Raw genomic sequence first — 24,421 nt, 5'->3', positions numbered from 1 at the left:
TTAACCCTCTAGGTTTCGGGCATAATCTGAAACTGTTTCAAAACCAATTCCTTAAATAGACCATAGTTTGAAGCATCAGCAATAGGTATCTTACTGAATATATCCAGAGCTTTCTCAGCCAATTTTGCAACCAAAGTTGTCATCTTCCCTTTCCCGAATAAGCACTTTGTCTGTCCTCCGGGCAACATGCTTAAAAATCACTACCAGTGTCTCAAAGCAATCAGCTGTGCACATATCCTGCTCGACTACGCCACTGTGATAGGTTCGGTCACAGAGATCCCCTTGGGACTGAAATTACTTCAGAGCCTGTTTTCCCTGCCAACTTGGGACTCCAGAACCCTGCCTTGTTGAGCCAGACACCCTAGTCTGCTGCAACACAGACCCAGGCTCTGGGCCACACCCCCAAAGCTGCAGACTTTAACTCAAAACAGCTCAGCACCTATCTCCAGCACCCAGCTCCCAGTGGGATCCAAAACCCCAAATAAATCCCTTGTACTCTCTATAAAGCTTATACAGGGTAAATTCCTAAATTCTTCACCCTCTAGATCACTGATAGAGAGATGTGCACAGCTGTTTGCTCCCCCAGGGATTAATCACTTACTCTGGGTTTATTAATAAACAAAAGTCATTTTTATTAAGTATAAAAAGTAGGAGTTAAGTGATTTCAAGTAATAACAGACAGAACAAAGGAAGTCACCAAACAAAAGAAAACAAAACACGCAAGCCTAAGCATAATACATTAAGAAACTGATTCCAGGGAATAGCTCACCCTCAGAGGTGTTCCAATCAGCTTCTTTCACAGACTAGACTCCTTCCTAGTCTGGGCCCAATCCTTTCCCCTGCTTTGGTCTTTGTTACTTCCAGCAGACATCTTAGGTGGTTAGCAGGGGTTTTCTCATGACTGGCAGCCCCTTTGTCCTGCTTCACCCCCTTTTATAGCTTTGGCATAAGGCGGGAATCTTTTGTCTCTCCGGGTCCTCACCCTTCCTTCTAAATGGAAAAATACCAGATTTAAGATGGATTCCAGTATCGTGGTCTCTGTAAGACCCCTAGTTTCCATTCTTCCTGGGTTGGCCCACACGTACACAGGAAGGTTTGCAGGTCAATAAACCATTTACAACCAATTGTCAATGGGAGCCGTCAAGGTTTTAAACCACCTTTAGTGGCCCATGCTTTGCATAATTACAATAGGACCTCAGAGTTAGACTTCATATTCCCAGCTTCAGATACAAGAATGAGACATGCATACAAATAGGAGGCATATATTCAGTAGGTTAGAACCTTTGTTATGATACCTTACAAGAGACCTTTTGCATCAAGCATATTCCAGTTACATCATACTCACACTTATAAGCATCCTTTCATAAAACGTATGGAGTGCAACGTCACCGGGTGCCCTACCTACCCTGCTTTCGCTGCTTCCTGATGGCACAGAATTGACAACAAAAGAGCCAGGCTAGGAGGCTTCTAAAACCGAGAGAGCTGTTCTATCGTGGCCACATCCTCTCAGGAGGTATCAAACCCCCTCTCTCCGTTTCTATCCCCCAAATCCTATCAGCTCAATGATTTTTGTCCCTGGAGGAGCCTCGAGGGAGGCAGAAGAAGCGGAGAGGATTGCGTTGGGGGTAAATAAAACAGAGAAGAGTTGTTCCTCTTGGGATTTTGGTGTGTTTCCCTGGTGAACCTGACGGAGGAACGGGAAGCATAATTCCATTTGCTTCAATGCCTCAGATTGGGTTCAGTTGGTGAACTCTCTGCTCTTGTTCTCACAGGGGAATGGAGACTGGACGGGTTTCCCAATTTGGACAGAAAGTGGCTTGCCAAGGCCGAGGAGAGCCTGCTTCCTGCCTGCACCGAGTTGACAAACTGGGGAAGCCAAAGCTGAGAGACCCCGTAGACGAGGTCAGAATGCTATCCGCTCACATGGAGGGGGAGCACAAGCCCTCCCTGGGTTTCTCTGCCCAAATTATAATCAGTTGAGTGATCTTCCTGGACGAGCCTCTAGGTAGGCAGAAGAAGAAGTGAAGAGGGTTGCGATGGGGTAAATGAAAGCCGAGGACTCTTCCTCTTGAGAGTTCTTTGTCTTGCTCTTGTGATTCTGATGGATGAACCTAAAGCGTCATTTGAGCGTGTTTCAATGCTTTTCCTCGGGCTCAGGTTGTGACGCTGAGCACAGGCGTTCCTTCACTCTCTCTGCTTGGACCCTCTGTAATGGGGAACGGGCCAGCTTTCGAAACAGCCTAGTGGAGCTGAACGAAAACAGCAATAAACATCCAGGTTCACCCTAGATTAATCTTTTTTCCCCAATTTTCTTGGGGAAACAAAAAAAAACATCGTTTTCTTAAGAACTCAACTCCCATTCAGGCTCCAAACTCTTTTGCAAGATTTCCAGAAGGGCTCAAAACCCTGAGTGCTGAGCTATTTTGGAAAAAAAAAAAAAAAACAAGGCCGGTACCGATTGTGAGTGCTGGCTGCTTGACTGTGTGGCCCACCGTGCGGGAGTTTGAGGTTCTCATTAAGCTAAGTATCTCTATTCTGCCTCTATCCTAGTGGCCATCTTTTATTCCCCTAATAAGTGAGGGGGGAGATTAGAACACCTCAGAACGCACAGGGTTGTAGGAAACCTGCAACTTTAGATGAGGGTGATGGTGTCTAAAAACCAGATGTGATGTAGGTGTTGAAAGAGAGATGCTGTCTTGGCCTCCTTGAGCGGCTCATAGAATATTGAAGAAAAGGAGGGTTGAGAGAGATGGTTTTGTGCCAGTGTCAGGATGGCTGAGTGGTCTAAGGCGCCAGACTCAAGGCTCTGTCTTTCCCACAATTGGGGCTTCTGGTCTCCCGCAGGAGGCGTGGGTTCAAATCCCACTCCTGACACAGCCTCTTGATTCCACCTCAAGAGGTGGCCTGGTTTCAATGGCCCTTGTTTAGGAGTTTTCTTAGAGTAGCGGCAAGAGAAGTTAGAGGGAATTGTAAATACCTTCAGAATCGATGCGCTCAAGGCACCTAGTTGGGTAAATTCCAGTTTATTCCCCACCAGAAAGTTGGCATTGCTTGATATTGGGCAGGTATGGATGTCAAACATACAGGTGGAGGAAGAAGGGAGCAGTACAGTAGACACTGATAAAGGGAAGGTAAGACTCTTGGTCTCAGGGTTTGGGCTTGAGCCCTAAACTGGGTGCTCTACGTACTCTGGTTTGGCTGCTTCATGAGGGCACAGAATTGACAACATAGGGAGCAGAGATAGGAGGCAGCTACAACCAAGAGCCCTGTTAGATTGTGTCAACATCCTATCAGGAGGTCTCAAAGCCTCTCTCTCAGTTTGTATCTCAGAAATTCTGTCAGCTCCAGGATCTTTCTCCATCGAAGAGCCGCTAGGTAGGCAGAAGAAGAGGTGGAGAGGATTGCGATGGAGGTAACTAAAGCAGAGAAGAATTGTTCCTCTTGGGATTTTTTGTGTTTCTCTTGTGATCCTGATGGAGGAACCGGAAGCATCATTTGATTTTTTTCAGGCTACTTTCTGTCCAACAGATTAAGTTGGTGTCACGGAGTGTGGGGGAGTCAGGCCCTGCACCCCCGGCCTCCCTGCCGATTCACCAGGACTCTCAGCCAGCCAGTAAAGCAGAAGGTTTATTTAGACGACAGGAACACAGTCCAACACAGGTCTTGCAGGCACAGATAACCGGATCCCACCCTGTCAGGTCCATCCTGGGGGGCCTCCCAGCCCCCTCGGGGATCAGAGCCCGGTCTCTCTGCCTCCCCTCTGTTCTCCAGCCAACTCCAATCTGCCCAGCCCCCCTCCGGCCCCTCCTCCCTGCTCTGCCTCTTTCCCGGGCCAGGAGGTCACCTGACCCCTTTGTCTCCAACACCTCTAGCCCGCACCTTTGCAGGGAGGGGCCCGGCCATCAGTTGCTAGGAGACAGAATGTCAGGCATTTGGCTGCATGGCCTTTTGCTGCTAGATACTTAGGAAGTGTACCCAGCCCCCAGTGCGACCAGTCCCACTTCGTCACACCTCTCCCCCCTTCGAGACCGAACTGAGCGGGGTCACTCCAGCCAGTGACCTGGGGAAGTTCGAACCCACCTACATTCCCACAGAGGCCCCAGGGTCCCCCCCGTTCTGAGGGAAGAGTTACCCCAGGTCATTCCAGTTTCCTGCCCCCCTGTAGGTCGGGGGGACTCGAGGGCACTTGCAGGTTGCAGGGGGGAAGCCTTATGCCGCCCGCGCCCTTTCCCCACCCCAGTACCCCTGGGGTGCACGCTGGGCTGGGGCCTTCTCCCCACGTTCCAGTCTGGGGGGCTGTGATTCGGGCTCTCTCGGTTCAGAGCCCCCCTCCTGACCCTGGCCCCCCTCTGGACAGGCTCCTCGGGGCGGGGCCCGGGTCTTACAGCCATCTTCCCCCTGTCCCGGGCCTTCCTCCCCCTCTGGCAGACGTCACAGGAGCGGCAGTGCTGCCGGACATGGGCAAAGACCCCAGGCCAGTAATAGTTCTGTAGCAGCCTCTGCTGGGTACGCCAGGCTCCCTGGTGCCCTGAGGGGGGAATGTCATGGGCCCGGCACAGCAGCTGGTGGCGATACTCCTGGGGTACCACCAGCTGCCTCCTGATTCCCCCTGACTCCATCTTCCCTGGGGGAGCCCATTCTCGGTACAGGAGCCCCTTCTCCCACAGGAACCTTTTCCGGCCACCTCGTCCCATGGTCTGTCCCCCCGCGAGGCTGGCCAGGTCCCCTATCCTCCGCAAGGAGGGGTCTTCCCGCACCGCGGCCTGGTACTCAGCCGCTGGGGCAGGGGCGGGGATCTGCTCTCTCTTCCCGGCTGGGTCTGGGGCCACAGCCTCTCTAAGCCCTGTCCCGGGGTGTTCCCTCCCCACCGGGTCAGGGTCCGGTGCCCCGGGAAGAGTGCCTTCCCCGGTGTCAGGGTGCAGAGCCCTGCGCCGACTCTGACTACGGTTCACGGCCAGGGCACCCCGTGTGTTACTGGGCCAGTCCTCGAGATCCCCCCCCATTAACACCTCCATGGGCAAATGCGGGTGCACCCCCACGTCCTTGGGGCCCTCCTTGTCCCCCCACTTTAGGTGCACCCTCGCCACAGGCACCCTGAATGGGGTCCCGATCACACCCCTCAGGGTCAGTTAGGTGTTGGGCACCATCCGATCCGAGCCCACCACCTCCGGCCGGGCCAGCGTCACCTCTGCGCCCGTGTCCCAGTACCCAGTGGCCTCCTTCCCATCTACCTCCAGGGGAACAAGGCACTCGCTCCGGAGGGGCAGCCCTGTGCCCACCCTGTAAACCCAAAACTCAGGGCTGGGAGCATCCAGCCCCTCGGAGGGGTCAACCCGGGGCCCCCCTCCCTCCTTCGCAGGGGTTACGCGGCCAGCCCCCCTTCCCTGCGAACACTGCCCCTCATCCTGCTGGGTCTCTACCAAGTTGACCCGGTGTGGGGTCGGTCTGCTCAGTTTGTCCCGGAGCTTGGGGCATTGGGCCTGTATGTGGCCCGGTTGGCCACATTGATAGCAGCCCATGTCTCGTGGGTCCCCTCGAGTGGGACGGCTGGACCTGACGCCAGATGTTTCCCTTTGGTGGGGGTCCTCCCTCGGCCCCTTCTGGGAGGTCCCCTGGTGAATCTCCCTCTGCGTCGAGGCCGACCTGCTACTTCGAGACGCCTCCCTATTATCCCTTGCCCGACTGTCCATGTATTGGTCGGCCAGCTGGCCTGCATGCTGCGGGTTCTCCGGCTTTTGGTCCATCAACCACAGCTTCAGGTCCGATGGGCACTGCTCATACAGGTGCTCCAGTACGAATAGGTCAAGCAGGTCCTCTCGGGTTTGGGCCCCAGCCGTCCACTTGCGGGCATATCCCTGCGCCCGGTTGACCAGTTGTAGGTAGGTGACCTCCCGGGTCTTACGTTGACCCCGGAACCTCTTCCGGTACATCTCCGGGGTCAGCCCAAACTCGCGGAGCAGGGCCTCTTTGAACAGGTTGTAGTCCCCCGCCTCCATGCTTTTCATTCGGCTGTACACCTCCACGGCGGTAGAGTCCAGTAAGGGGGTGAGGCACCGGATCCTGTCTGCAGGGTCCACCTGGTGCAGCTCACAGGCATTCTCAAAGGCCGTCAGGAAGGTGTCTATGTCCTCCCCCTCCTTACGCCGGGCCAGGAAGTTCTTATCGAAGCTCTTTGTAGGCTTGGCCCCCCCCCTCACTCGCCGCAGCCGGGGCCTTACTGTTGTTCAGCTGGGCCATGGCCAGCTCATTTCTGCGCTGCTGCTCCCTGTCCTCGTATTCGCGTTGCTTCTCCTTCTCCCTTTCCTCGAATTCACGCTGCTTCTGCCGGTCCTCCATCTCCATCTCCTTCAGTTTGATCTCTCTCTCCAAGTCCAGCCGCCTGAGATCCACGGAGGCCGAGCGTCGCCGGGATGATTCCCGGCTGGTCGGGGGGGTCACGGTGCCCTCCGTAGCTGGGCTCCTCCTCCCCCTCCCCCTACGCCTAGGGGTGGGAGGTCTCGGGGGGCCCTCAGCGGCCGGCTGACCACTCCCAGCGGGGACAGACGCTGGTGCCTGCGCTACATCTGCCGGGCTGCTTCCCTCAGAGACCGGGTCCGGTTCATTGACGCGGTCTCTCTCCTCCAGCCGGGCAATCAGCTGGGCCTTGGTGAGCTTCCCATAGTGCAGCCCCCTCTGCTTGCACAGCTCCACCAGCTCACACTTGCGCTGCGTGGCATACATCTTCCTGCTGGCCACTCGCAGGCCGGGGTGCTCGCCGCTCCCCACAGGTTCCAGGGGGACCCCTAGCGTGCCAGTCCTTCAGGTCACCACCTCTCTGCCAGGGTCGAGCAGCAGCCTCCTCCGCCCCTGGGATCGCTCGCTGTGATCCCCCGGGGGACCCTGTTACTGCAAAGTCCTTCTCTCTGGTCACACTCGCCCAGGGGTGAATCGCCCCTTCGTTTTACTGCTCCCCAGTCACTTACTGCAGGAAGCGCCGTCCGCGGGGTGCAGTCGATCCCACCGCTACCACCAGTTGTCACGGAGTGTGGGGGAGTCAGGCCCTGCACCCCCGGCCTCCCTGCCGATTCACCAGGACTCTCAGCCAGCCAGTAAAGCAGAAGGTTTATTTAGACGACAGGAACACAGTCCAACACAGGTCTTGCAGGCACAGATAACCGGATCCCCCCCTGTCAGGTCCATCCTGGGGGGCCTCCCAGCCCCCTCGGGGATCAGAGCCCGGTCTCTCTGCCTCCCCTCTGTTCTCCAGCCAACTCCAATCTGCCCAGCCCCCCTCCGGCCCCTCCTCCCTGCTCTGCCTCTTTCCCGGGCCAGGAGGTCACCTGACCCCTTTGTCTCCAACACCTCTAGCCCGCACCTTTGCAGGGAGGGGCCCGGACATCAGTTGCTAGGAGACAGAGTGTCAGGCATTTGGCTGCATGGCCTTTTGCTGCTAGATACTTAGGAAGTGTACCCAGCCCCCAGTGCGACCAGTCCCACTTCGTCACAGTTGGTCCATTGTCCATTCCCCTCAGGGGTTAAGAGCTGGAACCCCTGTGCTCAGGGTCACAACCTTAGCCCAACCGAAGGCACTGAAACAAACTCAAATGATGCTTCAGCTTCCTCCCTCAGCATCACAAGACCAACACAAAGAAAACTCCCGAGGAACGGGGATCTGAGCATTGCCAGGTTGTGAGTTCTGTGCCCTCAGGAAGCAGCCAAAATGCTCGAACCCCCACCCGCTTCTCTTGGACCGCTGGGAACATGGTGTTTGCACAGGAGCCGCAAGCCCTTCTTTCCTCTCTTTGTCTACCCCGGCCCCTTCCCCCCAAATGGTTTCGTCGCAGGCTGGAGGGACCTAAGGACCTGCAGGTTTCCGCACCCACCTCCTAAAGCAAACAGTCCTTCCCTTCTCTGATATTCCTGGAGCCGCGCATCCTTGGAGGAGTTTTACCCCAGGGGGTTCTGATTCCCTGCGAAAAGATGTGTCTGGCGGCCGGCGGGGAACTGTCTTGTCTGCCCCCTCTTTGGGTGCTGAGAAGCTTTTTCTGAGAAACAGCACCTCCTCCTGCTGGGAGAATCCTAAATTCCACCCTCCCGCCCAGGTTTCTCTAAGCAGCTGCTAGATGAACCCCACTTCTCTGGTCTAGACACCAGCATCTAACTAGCCTTGAAACGGGCCCTGTTTGCTAGCTGGAGAGTGAAGGAACCAGGAAAGAAGGCAAATGTCAGGAAACGAATCTCAGCACGCAAAGAAACTTCCTTCGTTCTTCTTTTGTACTGTCTGTGCCTTTGCAACACCTTCAAGCCTAGCCCGACTAGCTCAGTCGGTAGAGCATGAGACTCTTAATCTCAGTGTCGTGGGTTCGAGCCCCACGTTGGGCGTTTGATCTTGCACTCTTCGACATCACTCTTTCCCTTAGAGTCTCAGGACCCAAGGAAGTCCACTCAACCATCTGAGGCTGTCTGGGACCTTCAGTACATCATGAAGAGAAGACAAATTGACAATTCCATGGTCCTAAGAGAGTTGAGTCTCTTCTAGCCCAGGCAAGAGAGGGAAAAAATAACCTTTTGGAAACTGGTTGCCCCTCACCCCACCCCCAGCAGTGATCTATAGCTTCTCTACTTCTTTCTAGATCTTCGCCAGCACTCAGTAGTTGAGATAACTGCTTCTTTCTCAAATCCTCCACCAGCCCTCTTCATTGGGATGGAGATTGCTTAAGGCTGAAGATTCCAACCACATCTTATTCATCCCTCGTACATTTCTGTAAGCCCATGGAGAGTAAAACAAGATAGCAATCAAACTGTTTAAAAAAAATAAAAAGACGTGTCCTCAATGTATAACAATACTGGAAATTGTTTTAATATGTTTTCTGTTTCTTTTTCATATCAGTTGACTGTGCTAAAAATAGGAAGGGAACCGTAAGGAAACGAAGAGCTCAGAGCTTGTGTTAACCTCCTTTGAAGACGAATGAATGGCCTCAGTTGGACAGAAAGTAGGTCTAGAAAGTCATGCCCAACAGCCCACATACAATCTCCCTGGTGGTCTAGTGGTTAGGATTTGGCGCTTTCACTGCCACGGCCTGGGTTCAACTCCCAGTCAGGGAGTTAAGTTACCCTCTTCAACAAAAGTCCACCTTTCCTTCCTCACTTGGAATTCAACAGGAAGAAGGCAACTTCCTGGCCTCCTTCAGAAGGCTTGAAAACTCTTTGGAGGCCATGGGGAAAGCAAAGCTTCCAACTGCTACAATATGGCTCTCTGCCCCTTAAAGCCCAGCCGCAGCACCCTTTTACACAAATACACTTACTTGTGCAAACAATTTAGTTTTTCCTTCTTACCTAGCCTTACCCAAATTATAACAACATTGCACTTTCACCCAAGATCTTTTTTTTTCTTTTTCACTTTTCTTGGTGAAACCAAACCAAACCAAACAATCATTTTGGGTCCACCAAAATATTTCACTAAATATAATATTCATCCAAAAACCTTTCACCCAGCGCTATATACAAGTCTTTGGAAGTAACCACCCCGGAGAAAGATCGTTAAGCTTTTCCATTCCTAAGATCTAGCCGCTGAAGGCTTCTGAGCATGGGCTATGGGCCTTTCACCTCTAGGCCAATGGTTACCCTCTTGCTCAGGTGGCTACTGATGAAAGGCAACGTGGTTTAGTGGCAGATCCATTTCAGCCTCCCTCTTCCAATGTCTACAGGGGGGTGTTTGTTTCGCATTGCATCTAAGAAGCAAATCAATTCTCTTGAAACCTCAACCTGGAATCAAGGTGATTGTAGGTCAAGGAAGGAAGGTTTTCTTCATCCTGGTCTAGTCAATGCTCAAAGTTGTGATGGTTCTTGGAGCTTCCAGACACATTGGCCAGAATTTTCAGAAGGTCTCACACCCACCACTAGGGCCAGATTTTCACAAGAACTAGGCTCCCAGTTAGGCACAAAAATCTTTAGCCAGATTGTCAAAAAGGCTTAACCTGTTTTTCCAAAAGATGAGTTATTTTGGAAAAAAGCTTGTCAAGATTGTGGGTGCTGGTTACTTGTCTATGTGACCCACACTGCTGGAGTTGGAGGTTCACCATTGTTTTCTCAGAATGCGGTGTCCGTAGTCTGCCTCAGTTCTGGTGTCCATCTTTTATTCTCCTAATTAATCAGCAGGGAGACTAAAACAACATCGGACTCACAGGGCTCCCGGAAACCTGCAAATTTGGCTCACGGTGAAGGTGTATACAAATCATCTGGGCTGTAGAAGGGCTCTGGGAGTTGAAAGAGTTGTGAATTTAACCCTCTAGGTTTTCGGGCATAATCTGAAACTGTTTCAAAACCAATTCCTTAAATAGACCATAGTTTGAAGCATCAGCAATAGGTATCTTACTGAATATATCCAGAGCTTTCTCAGCCAATTTTGCAACCAAAGTTGTCATCTTCCCTTTCCCGAATAAGCACTTTGTCTGTCCTCCGGGCAACATGCTTAAAAATCACTACCAGTGTCTCAAAGCAATCAGCTGTGCGCATATCCTGCTCGACTACGCCACTGTGATAGGTTCGGTCACAGAGATCCCCTTGGGACTGAAATTACTTCAGAGCCTGTTTTCCCTGCCAACTTGGGACTCCAGAACCCTGCCTTGTTGAGCCAGACACCCTAGTCTGCTGCAACACAGACCCAGGCTCTGGGCCACACCCCCAAAGCTGCAGACTTTAACTCAAAACAGCTCAGCACCTATCTCCAGCACCCAGCTCCCAGTGGGATCCAAAACCCCAAATAAATCCCTTGTACTCTCTATAAAGCTTATACAGGGTAAATTCCTAAATTCTTCACCCTCTAGATCACTGATAGAGAGATGTGCACAGCTGTTTGCTCCCCCAGGGATTAATCACTTACTCTGGGTTTATTAATAAACAAAAGTCATTTTTATTAAGTATAAAAAGTAGGAGTTAAGTGATTTCAAGTAATAACAGACAGAACAAAGGAAGTCACCAAACAAAAGAAAACAAAACACGCAAGCCTAAGCATAATACATTAAGAAACTGATTCCAGGGAATAGCTCACCCTCAGAGGTGTTCCAATCAGCTTCTTTCACAGACTAGACTCCTTCCTAGTCTGGGCCCAATCCTTTCCCCTGCTTTGGTCTTTGTTACTTCCAGCAGACATCTTAGGTGGTTAGCAGGGGTTTTCTCATGACTGGCAGCCCCTTTGTCCTGCTTCACCCCCTTTTATAGCTTTGGCATAAGGCGGGAATCTTTTGTCTCTCCGGGTCCTCACCCTTCCTTCTAAATGGAAAAATACCAGATTTAAGATGGATTCCAGTACCGTGGTCTCTGTAAGACCCCTAATTTCCATTCTTCCTGGGTTGGCCCACACGTACACAGGAAGGTTTGCAGGTCAATAAACCATTTACAACCAATTGTCAATGGGAGCCGTCAAGGTTTTAAACCACCATTAGTGGCCCATGCTTTGCATAATTACAATAGGACCTCAGAGTTAGACTTCATATTTCCAGCTTCAGATACAAGAATGAGACATGCATACAAATAGGAGGCATATATTCAGTAGGTTAGAACCTTTGTTATGATACCTTACAAGAGACCTTTTGCATCAAGCATAGTCCAGTTACATCATACTCACACTTATAAGCATCCTTTCATAAAACGTATGGAGTGCAACGTCACCGGGTGCCCTACCTACCCTGCTTTCGCTGCTTCCCGATGGCACAGAATTGACAACAAAAGAGCCAGGCTAGGAGGCTTCTAAAACCGAGAGAGCTGTTCTATCGTGGCCACATCCTCTCAGGAGGTATCAACCCCCCTCTCTCCGTTTCTATCCCCCAAATCCTATCAGCTCAATGATTTTTGTCCCTGGAGGAGCCTCGAGGGAGGCAGAAGAAGCAGAGATGATTGCGGTGGGGGTAAATAAAACAGAGAAGAGTTGTTCCTCTTGGGATTTTGGTATGTTTCCCTGGTGATACTGACGGAGGAACGGGAAGCATAATTCCACTTTGACCCAAGGTGGGTTTTTTTCCACTTTTCACAGCTTCTTTCACAGACTAGACTCCTTCCTAGTCTGGGCCCAATCCTTTCCCCGGTACAGTCCTTGTTACTTCCAGCAGACATCTTAGGTGGTAAGCAGCGGGTTTCTCATGACTGGCAGCCCCTTTGTCTTCCTTCACCCCCTTTTATAGCTTTGGCATAAGGCAAGAATCTTTTGTCTCTCTGGGTCCAGAGGTGGGTGGGGCCTTGGCGGACAGTGTGGAGTGAGGGCCGGTCCTAGGGCGGAGCAGGGATAAAGCACCCCCCGGGGAAATGGGAAAGTTGGCGCCTGTGAACATAACTATAAATTTAAGAGATATGCATAATGAAACATCAGCATAGTGTGCGTTTGAGACTCTGGTGCCAATGTGCAAGCACAATCCCATATATCCAAATTAGCCATAGACACCTTATATACAGGCTAAATACCCATATGCATCCAGTAGGTGAATTACATTTCCCAACCATGTATATGGGAATTTTTCTAATTTCTGTCTTTTTCTATCACTCCGTTTGGAAGTTTCGGACATTTTTCCTGTTCCAATAACCCCCATATCGCTGCGACGAGGTGGAGAACTCACACTTTCAAACCATGTGTGACCAATTTGCTGTCTCATCTTGTAGTGTGTTAGTAGCTCACATTCACGAACTAATCTAACCTCCCACAACCTCTGTGAGTTCAGGAAAGTGTGCAATCCCCACACTCCTGATGGAGAATCTGAGGCATGGAGCGGTCTAATGACTCACTTCAAATTACACAGGAATCCTGAGGCAATGCCAAGAAAGGAGCCTGCCTCTCCTGAGTCCAAAGCTAACATCTGAACTACACGGCCATTCTTCCTTCCTTTGTCAGAGCTAGAATAGCAGTACATTGAAATCCAAGGGATATTTTTTCTCCCATGCCATCCATCTCCAATCTCTTGCTTCCTCATCCTGGAGGTTCTTGATTGCCCCTGGGACACAAGCTTTCACCCGTTTGGGAGTCTGTTTTGCATCCAATGGAAAAGACCTTGGGAGGGGAGGGGGACAGGTCTGGAGCTCCGCTTTAATACATCAGACACAACCAGCTCCTGTCCCCCAGTGAAGATAGTGCTGTGTTTGTGCAAGAGCCCAGTATCAGTCTCTGCTAACAAGCGTGATGCGCGCATGGCCTTGTCTACACACAGCATTTCACAGGCTCAACTAAAAGGGTGTTGCTTGAAACAGATTCAGTCACACTGATGCAAGCCTCTATGTAGTTCTCAGACAGCACTTTCCAACCAAGGATCTCAGATCACTTTACAAAGGAGACCAGTATCAGCCGCATTTCACGGATGGGGAGAGAGCGGTACAGAGCCATGCCCAAACTCTTCCAACAGGCTAGTGGCTATGCTGGAAAGAGAACCCAGCTCTCCTGAATCCAGTGCTGTATCCACTAGGCCACACTGCCTCCCTTATTGCAGTTTCACTTAATCCATTTTTTTTCTTTTTAAACCCACCAGGAGATTAAAAAGGACCTTGGGAACTTTACAATTCACTTTAATACAATTATTCCATGGATCATAAGAATGTAGAATCCATTCGCTTTTTTTAAAAATGCACCTGTAAAATCCCATTCAAAACTGGAGATTATTAATTAGCTCCCACCCTTTCAGGTCCACTTCTCCAGTATCCACCTCCTCCCCGTTCCCCCCCTACCCAATTACCCTTCTCCAATGCCCCATTTCTGGTTCCGGTTGCCCCCGTCCCAGTCTATGCCCCTGTAAGCTGCTAGAATCCTGCAGAATCAGTGTTGGGATACACAGACAGGTCGATGCCTTTTCCCCTTTCTCTTGGGTTTGACATGCACAAATACCCTTTGGCCTCCAGGACAACTTGGGCTGTGTGAGGCTAACCATGTGTATTTCTAAGGCTCTACATTATACCCTGTGATGCAGGGACACAGTCTGAACTGGGATCCTCTCCCCAAACACAGTAAAGGGAGGATTTTTTCTCCAGGGACAGAGGCCGGTGGGAAAGTGAATATTGGGGCCTCATTATCAGCATCAAAAAATGCCACCCGCCCCTCTTCGCAGTCCAGATAAATCCCGATCGTTCTGGGCCGTTCAGCAAGGGAGAGGGGGATCTTGGGGGAGGTGAGAGCCAGGTACTGAGTCCCACATTGACCCACTGCCCAGATGCCCTCCTCTGGGTTAACACTGACCCGTCCCTTCCTCCTCACAGACTCTCTGGCCACCCCTACAGCCCAGGCTCCCCCATCCTCCACCTCCACCTCCCAGTAATGCCTCCCCGAGGAGAAGCCCTCCAGGCCCAGCACGCAGCGAGAAGAATCAAATCTCTTGGGATTGTCAGGCACGTGCTGGCGCGTGTCTTCCCATCTCACGCGTTTCCCATCCTCAGACAGGACGAGGCGGGGATGAGCCGTGTCCGGATCCAGAGTCACATCCGCTAGGGGGGACCAAGAGAGAATCAGAGTGTTAGGGGCAGAGCTCAGTCCTGGGGGCGGCTGGGACCATTTCTCAGCAGCCCCATCCTGGCTGGGACCCTCCCTGATTTCCTGCTTCTCTGTCCCGGATTGCAGCGAGCTGCCTCTGCTGGGGCAGAGCGGGGATTTCACTGTGGCTCCCACCTCCCAGGCACTAGAGGTGCTGTCACAGCTGCAGTTTTGGCTGCAGATTCTGCCTCTCTGCTTCCCACCCTGCTGCCCCACTCCTAGCCACAGAGCTGGGGAGAGTGAAGGCAGGACTGGCCTTAGAGGTGGGTGTGTGGGCTGGGCCGCCGCCCAAGGCGTGGTATTTAAGGCGACACCGGACTGGTACCTCCTACCCCCTGTCCTGCCGACAGCCAGTGCTTAATTTGTGCCAGGGCTGAGCACCAGCATCTCTTTCAATACAAATTAAGCACTGAGGAAAGGCAGCGGGGCCTGGATGGGGGGACCAGTGGGGTCGGGGCAATAGGGTGGTGGGGCACCTGTGGGGGACAGGGGCACCAAAATACAAGTTTGCCCAGGCACAGGCAGTGGATATCAAAGGCTAGGGGAGACTAAGCCTCCCTAACCCAGGCTGGGGCCCCACCCACGTTCCCCTGAAGCCGGCAGGGACTTAGCTCGGACTGGAGGCCAGGGGCTGGGCTGGCTGGGGCAGCTTGGGCCGGTGCAGCTTGGGTGACCAGATGTCCTGATTTTATAGGGACAATTCCAATTTTTGGATCTTTTTCTTACATAGGCTCCTATTACCCCCCACCCCCATCCCAATTTTTCACATTTGCTGTCTGGTCACTCTAGGTGCAGCTGGGGTGCTCAGGGCTTTGTCAGCACAGGGAGGGCAGGGCTGGGGGCTACCCTCCCCAAAGGGCAGGGTTCACCTGCCGCCCATGCGCCCAGGGCACCATTTTCCCTAAGGCCGGCCCTCAGAGGAGGGACACCAGCATCAGCAGCCTGGGTGGGTCCCTCAGCCAAGAGGTAGAAGTAGAGAAAAGGCTAGCCCAGGGGGGGTGCAGGGTGAAAGGAGGGATCAGGGGTGGTAGGTGAGGGCATTGGGGAGGATAGAACTGCCCCATGGGAAAAAGAAATTTCGATAATACTTATGAATTATTTGTAAAGAAACATTTTCAAAAGTAAGTGTGTGCGAGAGAGAGAGAGAGAGAGAGAGAACACCTCTCACTTTCCAACCAGCTCTCATCCCACGTTCTAGTCCCAAGGAATCTCTTCTGGTCCAGCATTTCCCAAACTGTGGGGGTCCGACCCAAAAGGGGATCACAAGACCATTGGGGGGGGGCTCGCAGGAGTGGCGGGTGTGGCTCCCAGCTCTGAAGGCAGCGTCGCCGCCAGCAGCAGCACAGAAGGAAGGAAGGAAGGTGTGGAGGGGGGTCGTCATTTTTTCAAATATTTTCAAAGCGGGTCCTAGCCAAAAAAAGGTTGAGAACCTCTGCTCTAGGCCCTTACAGAGTTCAGTAATGACAACATCATGGTTTACTGTTATTGTCTGGACTTTACAAGAACAGCTAATTGGTCCATCTCCTCCCACTGTCTTACGTCAAGTTCCCCTCTTCCCAGATCCCTTCTCTGTACCTTGGAATTTCCTCAGCGTCTCCTTTAGAGCAATAGTTTTATGAGAGATGCTGTTGGGGGTTTTCTCTGGCTCAGGAGAAACCTCCTCCGGTTGCGGGACCTTCCCCAGCTCACACCTGGAAAGAAAGACTCTTCTAATTCATTATTTAGTTTATGCCTTATTCTCCATTGTTTGTTTGCTTTTTAAAAAAAAAAAAATCTTTCCCCATGACTTTTATGCTATGGAACCCCGCTGTCCTGATAGGACTGGGGTGAAACCCTGAGCCCAGTGAAGTCCATAGCAAAATTTCTTTTGACTTCAGCAGGGCCAGGATTCTACCCCTAGACTGCCTTTGTGTATCCCAGCCTCAGGGTATGTCTTCTCTACCAATATTAAGGCACTGCCGTGGCAGTGCTTTAACGTGGCCGTGTAGACGCGGCTCCAGCTCTAGCTCTCTCCCAGTGCTGTAAAAAACCCACCCCCACCACGAGGGGAGTAGCTCCCAGCACTGGTGCACTATCTACACTGCCGCTTTACAGCGCTGAAACTTGCATCACTCATTGGGGTGTGTTCAGTGATGAGCTGCCATAATCTTAACAACTGGTTCCCTTCTCACTGCACAAGGGGGTCGTGGCCCGCCCTGCCCTCTGGGACTTCTGCCCCATCCACCCCCCTTCCCTGTCACCTGAATGCCCTAGCCAACCCCTCCTCATTTCTGATGGCCCCCCGGGACTCCTGCCCCATCCAACCACCCCTTCTCCATGTCCCCTGACCGCCCCTGGAACCTCTGCCCCTGACTGCCTCCCACCGCCCCATCCAACCCCTCCTCCTTCCTGACTGCTCCCCCGGGACCCTTGCCCCCATTCAACCCCCCATTCCCTGCCCTCTGACCGCCCCAACCCCTATCCACCCACTCCACCCTCAACCACACACCCCCCGAACTCCCCTGCCCTATCCACACACACACACCACTCCCTGCCTCCTTACTGTGCTGCCTGGAGGTGGCTGGCAGCGCTACAGCCGTGCCGCTCGGCTGGAGCCGGACCACGCCACTGCGCAGCGCCTGGAGCAGTGGGTCAGGCCGAGCTTGCAGCCCCCCCCCCCACACACACACACTTCCCGCAAATCAGCTGTTCATGCAGGAAGCCTGGGAGGGCTGAGAAGCAAGCAGCGGCTTCGTGCTCAGGCCCAGGGAGGCAGAGGTGAGCTGGGGCGGGGAGCGTGTCTGCCTCCCCGGGTTACCTGCTGCGGTTGTTAAATTTAGAAGCCCCTTTAGAACTGGTTGTCCTGCGCAGGACAACCGGTTCTAAAAGGGCTTCTAAATTTAATAACCGGTTCCCACGAACCAGTGCGAACCGGCTCCAGCTCACCACTGGGTGTGTTTTTTCACACCCCGACCAAGCAAGTTTCATGTTGTAAGGTGGCCGTGTAGACAAGCCCTCAGTTGAAGCTTCCCTAACAGAGTTTTATATATGGACCAGACAAAACCCATCTGAACCCACGGCCAATTCGATCCTTGGCTTTCCTGCTGCAATTTACCAATAAGTGGGCAAAAAATATGACGTCTGTGCTGTACATCTTTGTGATGTGGCCATTTAAGCACTTGGAAGTGGACTGCGAGAACGCCACAGCTCCAGCTTGCCTCATGCATCACCCAAAAGTTATCAGGTAGCCAAGAATTTTGCTCTCAGCCAGTAGAGATATAAACATAGATAAGTGGAGATCATCAATTTAAAAAAAATTATCTTCTTGCTCTATGTTCACATAAATCTTGTTTCACTACGAGAGCCACTGTGTGTTTGAAAATTCACTCTGCCTTCCCTCTAGGAGGAGGAAAGCACCCAAGTCTCCTCATTCGGAGGGACCTGCAAGGTAAGGCTTTCTGGAGCGTAGGACACCGATGCTTGTCCTAGTCAAAAGGGCAAAGAAGGAGGGATCCTTTCCCAGTGAGGTGTATGGCAGAACAGGCGCTGACTTCCTCATTTCCCGGGAGTACTCAACCCACGCTCTGCCCCACTCCATCCCTTCCCACAAGACCCCACCCCGGACCACCTCTTCCCACCCCATTCTACCCCTTCTCTTGAGTGCGCCCCGCCCTCTCTCTGCCCCCTCCACCCTAGTGCCTCCTGCACATCACCGAACAGCTGATCCGCATTGGGCGGGAGCTGGAGGGATGGGGAGGAGCTGATCAGTGGGGCCACCGGTGGGTGCTGAGCACCCTCTATTTTTCTTCCGTGGGTGCTCCAGCCACAGACCACCCATGGAATCGGCGCCTATGGCATGGAGTGTCTGTTACGTTTTTGTCCATTGCCTAGCATAATGGAGCCCTATTAGTCTGTGGTTTGGGCCCCCTAAATACTACCACAATACAAACTGATAATAAGAACAGAATGGAAACTTGTGAGTGGGAGTGAGAAGGAGCCACATACCTGCTCAAGGTGCTTCGGACATCCTAGAAGGGGAAGGGAGAGAAGGAACCTTAGTGAAATCAACGAGATGCAACAGAAACCAATCTCGGTCGCTGTTTAGATGAGTTCAGGATATAACCTTAGGGCTATTCTTTGTACCTAACTGCTTAGTCCATTGTGCCCCTTCCTTCGAGTAGGCTAGAAAAGAAGCAAACTGAAATCCGCTCTTTAGGCCAGGAGTTAGGGTGTGTATCTCTAAGGTGGGGAACCCCTGTCACATCTCTTCTTCTCATCAGACAGGGATTGAACCAGAATTTCTTACCTCCCGACCGAGTACCCTAATTACTGAGCTAAAGGTTACAAGCGCAAGCCAGCTCTGCCACCAGCGTGGCTTTGTTGGGCACTAGTTACCCACCTGACTCTTTCCCACAAGAACGATTTAAGCACCAGAAGCCACCAGTCTCCAGGTAAGGGATTCCCATTTGCAAGAGCCAGGCACCTCCCCTGCAGTCCAGATTTGGGCACCTCTCTTTGTAAGAGTGGTGGGCGTGAGACACACCCCTCTCCTTGGCATCTCCCATTGGCCAGCTTCGGAGGCTCCTTGCCTAGCATGCTGGCTTTTGTGGCTCCTGTCCTTCGGTGCCTAGCTCTGCCAGTGCCTCATGCAGGGAGCCTGGGGGCCTAACATTGTGGATCCCACTGTTGTTACAGTGATTTTCTAAGGACCTGAAAGTTAGACCTTGCAATGACAAGTCCCTTTGGGATCCAGGTTTCTTTGCCTCAGTCCACCCAATCTGTAAATTGCAGCTAATAATCCTTCCCTAAGAAGAGGATCAATGCATTAATTTTGGGGAGGCATGCAGATCCGATGGTCATGGGGGACATTTGAGTACTTAGATAGGTTATATTTGATTTAAAATACCCAGGTTCTCTGAACAATGAAGCAAATAACAATACTAATGGATAGAAAGAGTAAAAAATTATATTTCAGCTGCATAACCTGTGAGTTCTACTCTAGTGTTTGACTCCTGGACTCCAAGGCTCTTGTATATCAAGGATCCAGTATCTCACCTGCAGGAATTCACTCGCTGGCTGCTGGCACTTCCCCTCTAGCTCGCTGATCATGTCATTTAGACAGGAAATCTCCTCCAAGAGTTTGGCAATGTTCTCATCCCTTCTCTTCTCAATCTCCTTGTCCAGCTCTTCCAATCGGGCCAGCAGGAGTCGCTCTTGTTCCTCCAGGAACTGCCGCAGCTGCTCAAATTCAGACAGAATCTTCAGCCTCTCTGTTTCTACCTGCTCCTGTAATGAGGAAGGGAAAGGGCAGGGCAGGCCCCACAGAGTGAGTCACCTGGGGCCAGATCTTCAGCTGGTTTAACTCTACAAACATCAAGGCAGCTCTGCCAATTCATGGCAGCTCCAGGTGAGACCCTGGGTACTCAATGGGGAGGGGGAAGGGGTATTTTATTGCAATCTTAAATAGTGCTTGAGAGAAACTTTCCCATAAAAACATAACGGCCAGACTGGGTCAGACCAGAAGTCCATCTAGCCCACTATCTGTCTTCCAACAATGGCCAATGCCAGGTGCTTCAGAGGGAATGAACAGAACAGATGATCATCAAGTGATCCATGCCCTGTCACTCATTCCCAGCTTCTGGCAACCAAGGTAGGGACACCATCCCTGCCCATCCTGGCTAATAGCCATTGATGGACCAATTCTCCAGGAATTTATCTAGTTCCCAGTATTGTTAGGGGGAAGATTTTCCTACAGTTCCCTGCTGGCTGTAATCTGACTGTTGAGTCTATGTGCCTGACACGAGAGAGTCTGTGACCTTTCAGGTAGGTCCCTGAAGGAGAAGTTAAGACAGGACTCTGAGGGTATATCCACAGAGCAAAGAAAAACCTGCAGCTGACCTGTGCCAGCTGACTTGGGCTTGCAGGGCTTGGGCTGCAGCACAGGCACCAAATCCATGGGTGCTCCAGGGCTGGAGCACTCACAGGGAAAAAAGAGTGGGTGCTCAATACCCACCAGCGGCCCCATTGATCAGCTCCTTCTCCTCACACAGCGCCTCTCACATGCCAGTGATCAACTGTTCAGTGGCATGCACGATGCGCTGGGGCAGGGAGGGGGAGAAGCGGAGGCAGGAAGAGGCGGAACGAGGCTGGGGTACACTCGGGGCAGGGTGTGGAATGGGGCAGGGCCTTGGGGGAAGTGGGGAAGTGAGAGTGGGCGTGGGGCAGAGCGGGGGTCGAGCACCCACAGGGAAAACAGAAAGTCGGTGCTTCTGGGCTGCAGGGCTGTTTCATGGCTGTGTAGACTTCAGGGCTCAGGGTGGAGCCTGAGCTCTGGGACCCTTCACTTCTCAGGGTCCTAGACCCCCACAGCCTGAGTCCGGCAAACCTCAGTCAGCTGGCACGGGCCAGCCATGGGTGTCTAGTTACTTTGTAGACAGACCCTGGATGACATTGAGAGTGAGAGAGGCTGGGGGAAGCAAACAAACAAAAAAGAATGAAACAAAAGAGAACTCAACAGACAGCTTAACCCTCTAATACAGGGTAGGCAACTTGCGGCACGCTAGCTGATTTTCACTGGCACTCACACTTCCCGGGTCCTGGCCCCTGGTCCGGGGGGCTCTGCATTTTAATTTAATTTTAAATGAAGCTTCTTAAACATTTTTAAAACCTTATTTACTTTACCTACAACAATCGTGTAGTTGTATATTATAGACTTATAGAAAGAGACCTTCTAAAAACATTACAATGTATGACTGGCGCGTGAAACCTTAAATCCAAGTGAATAAATGAAGACTTGGCATCGCATTCCTGAATGGTTGCCGACCCCTGCGCTAATACATTAACTCAGGAAATCCGGATAGTTGCCCAGCTCCCAGAGATGCCCAAACATGTAGACATCTAGGGGTGCAAACAGGAACCCCCAGAAATTCCCGGCATGTCCAAACACAGACACACAGACCCAGACTGAGCCTGGACTTGGCAGGGATGGGGGGAGAACAGGCACTTTCTGTATCACACGAGCTGCCTTGTGCCCCTGGAGCAGATGTGATGCTTCTGGCTGCTCAGGAGAGGGAAGGAAGGCAGCCAGGCCATGGCCTCATGCCTGGTGCAAGCCAGCCCAGGATCACACACTGCATCTCTCCCCCTTCACACATCAGAGTCCAGGAGCATTTTCACCAGCCTGAGTACAAGACACATAGTCTCTGCCACAATCCAGCCGGCAGAGACGGGACATCCCCAAAGGGGAACATAGAAACACAGGATCTCACTCAGTGACACGTGGTCACAGCATGAGACCCAGACTCTCCCATCCCCGGGACCCCCATACTACCAGAGTGATACCCACCCTGGGAGGGACACGCACCTACACGTCCTTGCTGGATAATAACAACTGGTACCTACCAGATGCTCCCAGATTCTTGCCTCTTTGGTCACTTTCAATCCCATCAGCTTTTCTCTCTCTTCCTTCAGAATCTGTAATTGGATCTGAATTTTTTCCTGAGCAAAGAAATAATGTTGGGTGTTCAACTTTTTTTCCCTTCTTTGGATAGCAGCGTAGGGAGAATCCAGTCCCTACAACCCAGCTGCATGGATACGACTGCATTTGTTTAAACTCTTTGCAGCTGATTTAACTCAAAAGCCGGCCCTGGGAAGGTGGCTCCAGATTGAGCCTGGAGCAGGGGATTGGCGTGCAGGAGGGAGGGGTGCAGGTTCTGGGAGGGAGCTTGGGTGCAGAAGAGGGCTCCAGGCTGGGGCAGGAGGGAGTGAGGGTGCAAGCTCTGGGAGCGAGTTTGGGTGCAGGTTCAGGGATGGGGCAGGGGGGTGGGAGGGAGTGTGGGGTCTGGGAGGGAGATCGGGTGCAGGAGGAGACTCTGGGTTGGGGCAGGGGGTGGGGTGCAGGAAGGGGTGCGAGGTGGCTCCCAGTTGACTGTGCAGCAGGTCTAAGGGAGGCTCCCTGCCTGTCCTGGTCCCATACCGCTCTGGGAAGCAGCTGGCATGTCTCTGCGGCCCAGGGGGGAGAGGGCAGCAGGCAACTCCTTGCGCTGCCACTGGCCCTGCCCCCCTAGTGCCAACTCCACAGCTCCCATTGGCCGGGCACTATGACCAATGGGAGCTGCGGGGGCGGTGCTTCAGGCACCAGCAGCTCACAGAGACCCACTGCCCCCTCCCCTCAGATGCCACAGAGACATGCATCTGGGAGTGGCGTGGGGACAGGGCAGGCAGGGAGCCTGCTTAGACCCGCTGTGCTGCCAGACTTTTAGCAGCCAGAGATCGCGATTGACTGGCAGAGGCTCCAGGATTGACCAGTCTATCGTGATCTACCGGCTGGTGACCACTGCGTTAGATTAAGGGAATAGCTCCATTGTCTTCAGTCAGACAATTCATGCTCTTAAAGTTAAGCTCATGCCGAAGCGTTTTGCTGAATCGGGCCCTGTATTAGCGCTGTCAGTTTTATTCAGCTCCTGAGCAATGTCATTTTGAACAGAACTATTAGGTAGCAAAAGTTCAGCGTCACTTTGATCCAACTCCCAGACGTTATTCAGCAAGAGGTTGAGAACAGAGATCAATTAATGTAAGAGTGTCATTTCCTGTCTTCTTAATGGTATGTGTGTGTGTATATATACACACACAGGAAATGAGGCATTCAGATTAAACTAGCGAGAAACCTAAATATGTGCAAGTCTAGACATTCACAGTGGAAGATCGCATTCTATGTGATGCTCTACTTATTTAAACTCCTGCCTGTTACAACAGACTGGGCTTCCCTACCTTGTACTCCTGGGCAGCCTCTTCTATGGGAACCACCGTGTGAGCTCTGTGAGCCTGGGACTCTCGGCAGATCACACAGATGGGGGCTTGATCCTCCTCGCAGAACAGCTTCAGGGTCTCCTGGTGTTTCTCACACACTCGCTCGCCTCCTGAGCCTTTGGCTGCCTGTAAGCTCAGCCGCTTGGCTATTTCGATAATTTTCGCCAGCTCCCTGTTGGGTCTGAAGTTTCTCTGCTGGGCAGTTTCTCTGCACTGGGGGCAGGAGAAGTTGGTATCCGATTCCTCCCAGTAGTTGGTGATGCAGGCCCGGCAGAAGTTGTGCCCGCAGTGGATAGACACCGGGTCTTTGAAATACTCCAGACAGATGGAACAAGAAGCTTCATCCTGGAGCCTCTGTACAGGGCTGTCTGCAGCCATGGCTCCCAGCGGGGGAAAGTGACAGGTTTCATTTCACTTTCCTGCCTTTAGACTGCAGCCGCAATTGGGTGTTTGTTCACTTAGGGTCTTTCTCATTGGCTGAGCTGGGGGGGAAGCCTGTTTGATTTTCAGGCTCTGGAGAGTGTGCAGAGAAATGCAAAGCTCTCTGTGAAGGGACCGATATTAAATTCCCCCAGGCAAAGAGCAGTGCTGAAGTGGGGGGGAAGTGATAAATCTTTCTGTGTTTCTTTAAGAGGAAAAACCCTGAGAGAACACTGTCGCTTTTTCAGAAATAAATATATAAAATAGCCATTTAAACCTAATGACATATGGGCCCACTAGAGGTTACTGTTTATTTAATATAAGAAACTGACAAACATAAATTAGGCCCTGATCCTGTTTACATACCAAGGCAAACTCCTTCCAAAACATGGCAAAATTGAAATGCACAGTTAAAGCCATAACCTAAGCCAGGGGTCGGCAACCTACGGCTTGCGTGCCAAAGGTGGCACGCGAGCCGATTTTTGACAGCATGCAGGGCGGGCTGAGCCACTCAGTCTGTCGCTCTGGGGTTCCCGCTGCTGGCCCCTTGCCAGCCGGGGTCCCCCCCCATGCCGCAGCCCCACTCAGCACCCGCTGCTGGCCTGGGGGAAGGAACCCCAGGCCGGCAGTGGGCTGAGACCCCAGCTGGCAGGAGCCAGTGGTGGAAACCCCAGAATGGTGGCAGGCTGAGCCGCTCAGCCCGCTGCTGCTCTGGGGTTCTGGCTGCTGGCCCCT

At 52.4% G+C, this 24,421-nt stretch overlaps 1 protein-coding gene and 3 non-coding genes across 4 annotated transcripts; 3 read left to right on the top strand and 1 right to left on the bottom strand.

Moving 5' to 3' along the window:
• Window positions 1–2,765: 2,765 nt before the first annotated feature.
• Window positions 2,766–2,874, top strand: TRNAL-CAA. The gene is made up of 2 exons: window positions 2,766–2,803; window positions 2,829–2,874. It is a non-coding gene; the product is annotated as a tRNA-Leu (tRNA).
• Window positions 2,875–8,288: 5,414 nt separating this feature from the next.
• On the top strand, window positions 8,289–8,361 carry TRNAK-CUU. Its single transcript has one exon. It is a non-coding gene; the product is annotated as a tRNA-Lys (tRNA).
• A 651-nt stretch (window positions 8,362–9,012) lies between these two features.
• TRNAE-UUC lies at window positions 9,013–9,084 on the top strand. Its single transcript has one exon. It is a non-coding gene; the product is annotated as a tRNA-Glu (tRNA).
• Window positions 9,085–13,869: 4,785 nt separating this feature from the next.
• Window positions 13,870–24,150, bottom strand: LOC123347052 (E3 ubiquitin-protein ligase TRIM39-like). The gene is made up of 6 exons (XM_044984483.1): window positions 23,228–24,150; window positions 21,860–21,955; window positions 19,514–19,744; window positions 18,464–18,486; window positions 16,055–16,170; window positions 13,870–14,433 (listed from the first exon to the last, which is right to left on the bottom strand). Exons 1-6 carry the CDS (start codon window positions 23,642–23,644, stop codon window positions 13,892–13,894), a joined length of 1,425 nt encoding a protein of 474 aa, XP_044840418.1. The 5' UTR covers window positions 23,645–24,150; the 3' UTR covers window positions 13,870–13,891.
• Between the last annotated feature and the right edge of the window lie 271 nt (window positions 24,151–24,421).

This window comes from Mauremys mutica, chromosome 12 (genome assembly GCF_020497125.1).
Source record: "Mauremys mutica isolate MM-2020 ecotype Southern chromosome 12, ASM2049712v1, whole genome shotgun sequence".
Classification (NCBI taxonomy): Eukaryota; Metazoa; Chordata; order Testudines; family Geoemydidae; genus Mauremys; species Mauremys mutica.
Note: the sequence above shows the minus strand (reverse complement) of the source record. Positions and strands in the feature narration are given on the sequence as shown.